At 52.7% G+C, this 9139-nt stretch overlaps 1 protein-coding gene across 1 annotated transcript; it reads right to left on the bottom strand.

Annotated features, from left to right (window-relative positions):
• Positions 1-1406: 1406 nt before the first annotated feature.
• Positions 1407-5677, bottom strand: LOC100069829 (melanoma-associated antigen 10-like). The gene is made up of 2 exons (XM_070257784.1): positions 5581-5677; positions 1407-5276 (listed from the first exon to the last, which is right to left on the bottom strand). Exon 2 carries the CDS (start codon positions 4985-4987, stop codon positions 4160-4162), a length of 828 nt encoding a protein of 275 aa, XP_070113885.1. The 5' UTR covers positions 4988-5276; positions 5581-5677; the 3' UTR covers positions 1407-4159.
• Between the last annotated feature and the right edge of the window lie 3462 nt (positions 5678-9139).

Here is a 9139-nt window from a genome sequence, read left to right as displayed (position 1 = left end):
TTGACTATTTGACCAGCCATAGGAACCTTAAGGAAAAGCAGGGGTAGGGGAGGATTCTCCCACTTCCCCGACATTCTCATGTCAACCAGCCCCCATCCTTGGGTGGACTCCAAAAGTCATCTCAATAACATAACCAGAGACACCTCTGTCATTCTCAACACCTAGGAAATTCCAAGTGATTTGGGAGCTGTGAGTCAGGAACGGTAGACAAAGAGCAAATATATATGGAAAATATATTTTGGTCATGAGAAAGACCGAATATATATTTTTCTTATAAAACACAATATAACACCCACATTTAGCTATTATGAATAATGCTACTATGAATGTGGGTGTACAAATATCTTCTTGAGATCCAGCTTTCACCTCTTTTGGGTATATACTCAGAAGTGGGATTGCTGGATCATATAACAATTCTATTTTTAATTTTTTTTTGAGGAAGATTAGCCCTGAGCTAACGTCTGCTTCCAATACTCCTCTTTTTGCTGAGGAAGACCAGCCCTGAGCTAACATCCATGCCCATCTTCCTCTACTTTATATGTGGGATGCCTGCCACAGCATGGCTTGTCAAGTGATGCCATGTCTGCACCTGGGATCCAAACCGGTGAACCCCGGGCCGCTGAAGCAGAATGTGCCACTGGGCTGACCTCTATTTTTAATTTTCTGAGGAACTGCCATACTGTTTTCCACAGCTGCTGTATCATCTTAAATTCCCACCAACACTAAACAAGGGTTCCAATTTCTCCACATCCTCGCCCACACATGTTATTTTGTGGGGTTTTTTTTTTTTTGATAGTAACCATCTGGATGGTCGTGAGTTCATATCTCATTGTGGTTTTGGTTTGCATTTCCCTGATGATCACTGATGTTGAGCACCTTTTCATTTGTTTTATTGGCCATGTGTATATCCTCTTTAGAGAAATGTCTATTCAAGTCCTTTGCCCATTTTGGAATCGGGTTATTTGTTGGCTTTCTTAAGTGAGGTAGATTGATATGTGCTGTCATGGGAATATCCTGCATCCATCTTATTAAGCAGCAAAGGCACATGATAGATCAACATGTATGTTATTACCTATGTACATTAAAAATGCCACACATCTCACAGCATATTTATGGATGAAAAATCCTAGAATAAGCTTTGAAATAATGTACAGCAATATGTTATTTGTGGTGACCTTAGAGGAGGGGGCTGAATTGGGGAAGAATTTTATAAAGAAAGAAATTGTGATTTACCTCTATTTTTGGAAGTTTTTTTTGCAACAAGAATATATGCAATATATGTCATATATAATAATGCAATATATAGTAATCTCTATATTATAAAATATTTATATAAACCTAGCAATAGAAAAGTAGCTGTGTCAGTGTAAGCAATAGCTGATGCAACAGAAAAACCATGACATTTGAAAGGTTAACACAAGAAAAGTGTCTTATTTGTGCACATAAATTCTGATGCAGTTAGCCAGAGGCCCTCTGCTCTAGGCGACCCAGAGATGCAGGCTGCTTCCATCTTGTGGTTCCACCATCAAACACGGGGTTACCACGTTTGCTGGTGAATCGTGGGAGAGAGCATGGAACTGGCATACAGGCTCTCAAATGCCTGGATGTGACACACAATGCTCCTGCTCAGGTCTCTATGGCAAAGGCTTGTCACATGTCCCTTCATAACTACAAGTGGCCTGGCAATGTAGTGTCTCCTGTGTCCAGGAATAACAGCTGGACGAGATATGGATGAGCACTGAAGTCTCTCCCATGCCCCGTTACATAGTAGGTGCCCAACACAAAGCAACAATTATAACTTGTTATGACAACATCCGTGTTCATTGTGTGGGTGAGTTTCTGAGGTCAGGTTTGCCTTGAAATTCTCTGAAGTGTTAAGTGCCTACTATGCAACAGATGCTCTCAAATACAGAACCACATCTCATTTTAAGAGGATCCTGTCAATCTCAGCAGGTAGGGTTGCCTTCTTCGCTCTATGGCACTTTTCTGCACTCCCTTTGCAATACCGCCTATAATCTCAGTAGGCTTCCTTCTGATGCAGGGGTGAAATCTTAGCCTGTGGGTCTCAGCTACCCTCCACAAGGAAGTGACTGAACTTCCTTGAACAGCGGCACAGGTGCCCCCAGGCTCACTGAAAGACAGGACTTTCCGGGGGGGGGGGGGCAGGTACCAGACAAGAACAGTGGGAGAATGGTGGTTTTTTCTTTGTGAATTTGACCCAACATATCCACTAGAGAACCATTTCTCACCTCCTAGGAGGATTCCAGGGTTCATAGGAATTCGGCTTCAGCGGATGATTCCTCCTCATCTACCGCTTGTGACGAGGCATTAATTTCTGACCAGCTAAATCAGCTCTTTCCTCTGTGTACGTGTTCAGTTCCCAGCATCAAATAAGGAGCCTGCTAAAGTCCTATTGCAAACACAGGGTCGTTTCACAAACAGTCTGTATAACTTCAGGGTTGTATCCCAGGTCCCAGTAGATTATAGGCGCCATCATACTCTACTCACAGCCCATTTGGCAAACAGTGAGTGTGTCGAAGGCTCCCAGGGAGGGATGACCAGGTGTCTAAATGTCACAGTCCGGAGTGACCTTCTCCATGTAAGCGGCTGTGGCTCTCCGGGATTGAGGCTGAGATATGGGAGGGCCCCTGGACCCCTGTACGGAGTAGGAAAGCTCTGTGTCAGGGGGAGGGCAGGAGGTTCTGTGCAACCTTCAGAGGATGGAGCAGTGACGAGTATGTCAGGTGACATGTTCCAGACTTGGACAGGAGGGCGCACAGGGGAAGACCAGGGGAAGGGTGCTGTCATGCAGAAAAGTGCTGGGACTGGACAGAAATGGCGACACCCAGAGGAGTCAGCTCTCAACAAGCCTCGGAGCATCCCCAAATTGTATTTGATTCTCATTGTTGCCTTCCTTCTTTAGGCCTGCTTTCACTACCTGGGCCTCAGGGTCCTAATTTTGTCACCTGAGAGACATCATGGAGAAATGAGAAGAGAAATGAATGAGGAGTCAGAAGGTGGGCCGCAGGCTGGGATGGGTGGCAACAGCGTGGGCTCTAGATGACTCCAGACCCGGGTCTAGTCTCTCTGTCGCTTACTAGACATGTGATCCTGGGAAAGTTACCAAGCGCTATGACCCTCGGGCTCTTCCTCTGCGAAGGCAGTGGGTTGGTGAGCCCTGTCTTGTAGGACTGCGGGAACGGATGGGATGTGTGGCAAACACCTGGCACAGTGCCTGGTATACATGGGAACTTTGAGGACTGGCAGTTATTTCTAGGATTGTTTTGATCCCAGACCTTCCACTCTCTCCTCTGGGATTTTGTGTGTTTGTTGTCCAGGTCGTATTAGAGAACATGCAGCTCAACAGGACACGAAATAACTAATGAGCCAAAAAGGATGTTTCACAAATGAAACTCAGTAGATCTTCCCAGCTAGAGGATATATGTGAAAATTCGGGGGTGGGGGAGTCTTCCCAGCTGGATGGAACACAGAGCTCCTAGAAACAGAGTCAAGGACCGACTCCTTGCCTCCCTCCAAGCTGCTCTTCATCCAGACCACTACTTCCATTCATTTCATCCCACCAAAATCTAGCCCTTGATTACAATTGGCCAATTAAACTCAATTAAGATTAACACCTAATTTATGCTGTGGGCTCTGGCTCTCCCAGGCCTGGGAGAGGAGTGCCAGGCCACTGACTTCTGGGAAACACTTCAAAGGAATGTGACCGTATTTCTTGTGAAATCCTTACAGATAATGGATGTCAAACTCGCCGTTCTTCACTGTGTTCAACTGCAATGCGACAAGAGCCCAGAACACCTTCCCTTCCTGCCCAGGAGGAGATTTCTGTCTGGTTACCTGAGATCCCTAAGAAACTCTTCAGAGCAATTTTCCATTTCAGACTTGCCCCTCAGCCCTAAGACACACTGTGAGTCTGGCCATTGCCACCACCGAGCTTCATGACAACCAACTCCCACAGAAGGAATCGCAGTTTCCCGAAGACCCACACTGCCCTGGCTCGGGGGCTTTACACGTGAGCGCGCTCCCCTGGGGCCGCACCACCTCCCACCTTCTTTGACTCGTCCTGGAGGGGACACCTCACCACCTTTCTTCTGGTACTGTGGCTCCCAGACTCTCATTCTATGGGTGGGGGGTTTCCTGCTTATCCTTGTGTCCCCATTACTGACACAGGGCCTTCCTGAGAGAAGGTGCTGGGCATGGGCCTGCCCCGTGCCTGGCCGCCCTCGGGCTCAGGTGCCCCTTCCTCATCACTCACAGCCTCTTCACACAGGTGGAGGAAGGGATTGGGATCCCTGCTACTGACCCTGAGCAAATACTCCAGGACTTTCATCTTGCTGGTTTCAGCGTGGGCCCTGGGACCCCACAGGGACTCGTAGGGTGCAGGATCGCTGCTGGGCACCTGCCGGTACTCCACGTACTGCTCCCGCACCCAAACTTTAGTGATAAGCTCCCTGGGCTCCCCATAGATGAAGTGCTCCCTCCCAGCACGCACCCCCATGACACTCAGTGCTTCCCAGACGTCCTCCTCGGGGGCACAGTCACCCTGCAGGTGGATCACACCCAGGAGCATCACCAGGAGGCCAGTCTTGGGCATGCTCTGCTCACCACTCAGCATCCCATCGTAGGTGAGGCCCAGGGTGGTGACCAGGACATAGGCGTGGTCACTGGGGTCCACTTCCTTCACGTCAATGCCAAAGACAAGCTGCATGTGCTCAGAGGCTTGTCTGAAGATCACAGGGAAGTGGTCCTGGTAATCTCTGAGGACCGTATTCAGCGTCTCCGCCTTTGTGGTGGGCTCCTTTGTGCGATACTTGAGCAGCAGGAACCCTACCAGGTCAGTGAATTTCAGACTTAGTGTATCTTGGAGCGAGGAGTCGGCGTCTCCCGGGTCCTCCCAGGTGCTTGGCCCTTCCTCATCTTGGCTGCTGTAGCCATCGCCTCCGGACTGGTTCCAAGGAGTGGCTGCCATGGCAGAGCTGGAGGGCCGGGCACTCTTAGGGCCCTGGGGAGGACTCAGGGCTGCAGCCACAGCCACCTCCTCCAGGGTGCCCAGGAAGGGGACAGAGGGGGAGGATGAGGGGGATATGGCCTCCTCCTCCTCAGCCCCAGACAGCTGTGCATCCACCAGGCCCTGGGTCTCTCTTGGGTCCTGATGGTCTTCCTCACACTTGCAGAGCCACCCACTTGACCTAGATTCATGACAACGTGTCAGGCAGCCAGCTGGAATGTGGGCAGGTGACCGATTGGGACCTTGGAGGCTGGGGGAGAGAGAGAGTGTGAGTCGCCTCAGCTGAGAAACACACCTTTGGCGGCACTGAAAAAAGCAAATTACAGGTCTCCTGTTAGGGGTGCTCTTGGCATCACAGGGCCCGGTGCTCCAGGGTGGCCTGTGCCCTAGGGATCTGAAGGAAGAAGTGATAGGGCTCATCAGGGAGCACCCAGCACAGCCCGAGGTTCTGGGGCAGGCGGTGGGCTGGGGTGGTGTGGCCTCAGGGTCTGCAGGGTCTTCTCGGTTCTGGTGTGGGGGAGGCCCTGGATGCACATTTGGGGTGTATACCTCACCTTGACTCCTGGCACTGCTTGGGCCTCCTCTCCTATGCGACCTGAGGGTATGAGCCTCAGACCAAGGCCTTCACCTCCAGGTTCCTGGAGCCCCTGTAAGAGGAAACACGGGGCACCTCTGGGCTCAGACTGCAAGCACAGCCCTGGACCCCCAGGGCTGCCAGGAGGTGTGGGCCGGACTCTGTGAGATCCCCACTGTTCTGGGGTGAGTGGTCCCCTCCGAGCTCACTCAGGGTCCTTACATTTCCCCTGGCTGGGCCTGGGCCCCGCCCCTCTACTGACCTGAGGCAAACCTCTCAGAACAAGACCACACAATCCTGAGACTGGGCAGAAGGAAGTAAGGGGGCCCACATCTGGCAACACCTGACCAGGGGCTAACAGGAGGCACCAAGGGACAAGAAGGGGTGACCAAATTCTGCAGGTTCCATCTGTCCTGGGATGGGTGGTCTGCTTAGTCTTCACCTCGACACCCTGCAGGGCCTGGGACAACTCCCTCTGTTGACCTGAGGCCACCCTCCTTTTGACCAAAGTCTCACCTTTGTGAGACAGTGAAGGTGGATGTGAGGGGCACCACAGACAGCCACCGTGTTCCACATCCTCTCATGGCCAGCACAAGGGGCAAAGTAAGGCTGGGATTCCATCTGTTCAGATCCGAGGTGTCTTCTCAGTTCTCACCCTGAGAACTCTTGCCGCTTGGCATGGCCTGAGATTCTTCCCTCTCCTAACCTGAGTCTGGCTCCCTTAGGCCAAGGCCCTCCCTTGCCTGAGTACACCTGGACTTTGTCAGGTCCCCACTATTCTGGGGTGAATTGTCTAAGGTGGAAATGGTAGTTCAATACATCTGGCCACCACAACTTTGAGCCACACAGGGATGACAAGGAGAGGGTGGGGGTTTACTTTCTCTGGGGTGAGAGGTCTCCTGAGTCATCCCTTAGGGTCCTCAACTTGATGCCTCGCAGGGTCTGCAAGCCTTGCTCTTCTGACCTAAGTTGGGCCCCCTCAGACCAAGGCCCTTACCTCCCTGACACCTCTAAGCTGGAAACAAGGGGGTGCCTCAGCCTAAAAGTCCTGCCTGGAGTCTCCCAGGGCTGCCAGCGAGATAAGAGTAGATTTCTGTGGGCACCCCTCTGTGTTCTGGGGTGGGAGATACCATCAATCCTCCCTTAGGGTCCTCCCCTAGACTCCTGGCAAGGCATAGGACTCCACCCTCTACAGCCCTGATGTTGCCCCTCAGACCAAGGCTCTCACTTCCCTGGGAGCTGCAGAACAAAAGCGATGAGGTTCCACATCTGTGGCCTCCCCCGGCCAGGGGTCTCCCAGGGTTAACAGTAGGGGCTGAGGCTTCTCTGTTGTGGGGTAGGCAGGGTTCCTTCAGTCCTCTCTCAGGATATCCATATTTATTTCTGGCAGGGCTTGGACCACTGCCCTGGATTAACCTGATATCACCCACTCCAGCCAATGCTTCACCTCCCCGAGACCCCTCCCCAACCCCAGCCTGTGGCAGAAGTGGATGCCAGTCTTACTAGAATCCTCCTGGGGCTGACAATTGGCAACAGTCAGAATCTGTGAGTTCCTTTCTGGAGTGCATAGGTATGGTCAGTCCTCACCAGGGGTCTATACTTTGATTCCTGGCAGGGCCTGGGCCTCTTCCTTCTGCTGACTTGAGTCTGCTGCTCTCAGACCAAGACTCTTACCTACCTGAGATCCCCAAGACAGAAGTGAGGGTACACAACACCTGGCCATCATGCCCGGGGTCTCCCAAGGCTGATAGCAGTGGCAGGGGAGGAGCCGTAGCCCCCTATGTTCTTGAGTTCAGGGTCACCTTAGTCCTCCCTCAGAGTCTTCACCTTGACAGGGGCCAGAGCCTGGGACTCCTCCCTTTGCTGACCTGAGTGTGGCCCCTCAGTCTAAAGCTCTCACCTCCCTGAGACTCCCCTGGCTGAAAGGAGGGTGCTATCGGTCAGACAGCCATGATGGGCATCTCCTAGAGCTGAAAGCGGAGCAGGTCAGGTTTCCGTGATGCCCTTGGGTGTTCTCAAGTAGAAGTCTCTCTCATTCCTCCCTCAGTCATACTTTGACTCCTGGTGGTGCCTGAATGCCCTTCCTCTGCTGGCCTTATGCTGCCCCCTTAGATGAAGGCCTCACCTCCTTCAGATTCCCGAGAGCAAATGGAGGGGTAGCTTCAGTCAGAAAGCTGTTCCGGAACCTCCCAAGACTGACAGCAGGGGCGTATTTCTGTAGAGTGTCTTCTGTTCTGGGGTCCCAGGTGCCCTCATTCTTCCCTCAGCATCTCTTCTCGGGGCCCTCCCCTCTGCTGACCTCAGGCCCTGTCCTTTGACCAAGTCTCCAGTCTCCCATACTCAGATGTGGAAGTCAGGAAACGCCACATGTGGTCATGCCGCCCAGCGGCCTCCCAGGACTGATTCTGTCTGGGGTCCAGAATCTCTTTGTCCTCCCTCAGGTCCTTACTTACCTTCACGTCTGGCAGGGCCTGGGACCCCTTCCTCTGCTGACCTGAGGACACTTGCCTCATACCAAGCCAGCCCTCCTTCAGTATCCCAAGGTAGAAGTGAAGAAATACTACATCTGGCCAGACCGCAGTGGGGCTTCCCTGGGCTGACAGAAAGGGTGGGTTTCTGTTGTGGGTGGGAGTCCCCTCTGTAGTCCAGGGTCCCCTCAATCCTCCCTCAGGTCCTCAACTTGATTGCTGACAGGTCATGGGCCATTCCCTCTGCTGACCTGCGTCCAGCTCCTTCAAATCAAGGTTTTCCCCTCCTTAAGACCCCCTCCCCCGGCGGAAGTCAGAGGCCACCATGTTGGGCTATGTCTTCCTGAGGTCTGCCAGGGTTGATCGCAGGGGCAGGGCAGGCAGGGCTGAGGGCCTCTCTGTTTTGAGGTCGAGGGTCCTTTCAGTCCTTCCTTAGAGTCCTTACCTTGACTCCTGGCAGGTACTGGGACTCCTTTCACTGCTGATCTGAAGATGCACTCTGTATCCAAGCCTCATTTCCTTGGGATCTGCATCCCCTCTTCCCCAGAAGGAAGTGAGGGGCCATCATATTTCCCTGATTTAGGGTCTCTAGGGGCTGACTGCAGGGACAGCAGTGATGCTGGGACCCCTCTTTTCTGGGATGGGAGGTTGTCTAAATGCTGCTTCAAGATCCTCACCTTGACTCCCGGCAGGGCCTGAGACTCCTCTCGCTGCTGTCCTGAGTCCCTTGGCTTCCTTCCGGCCAAGGCTCTCACTGCTCTGAGAGCCCCTGAGGCAGAAACGATGGGGGCTCTGAGCCTCACAGCTCTACCTTGGTCTCCCAGGGCTGTCATCGGGGTGGACGTGGATTCTATGGGCCCCCTGGGGAGGGTGAGCCTCCCCACCCTCAGTCCTCACTCGTGAGGGTCCTCATCTAGGCTCCTGGCTCCTTGATTAAATGCTGGCTGGGAGATGCTCCCTCCCTAGCAGCTCTGAGCATTTGCCCAGCTGCAACCCTTGCAGAGAATGACACCCCTGGGTCCCAGACTAGATGCTAATATGAAGCTGCAGTGCCCACCACCAGCGGAGGAA

The sequence above is a fragment of the Equus caballus genome, chromosome X (genome assembly GCF_041296265.1).
Source record: "Equus caballus isolate H_3958 breed thoroughbred chromosome X, TB-T2T, whole genome shotgun sequence".
NCBI lineage: Eukaryota > Metazoa > Chordata > Mammalia > Perissodactyla > Equidae > Equus > Equus caballus.
Note: the sequence above shows the minus strand (reverse complement) of the source record. Positions and strands in the feature narration are given on the sequence as shown.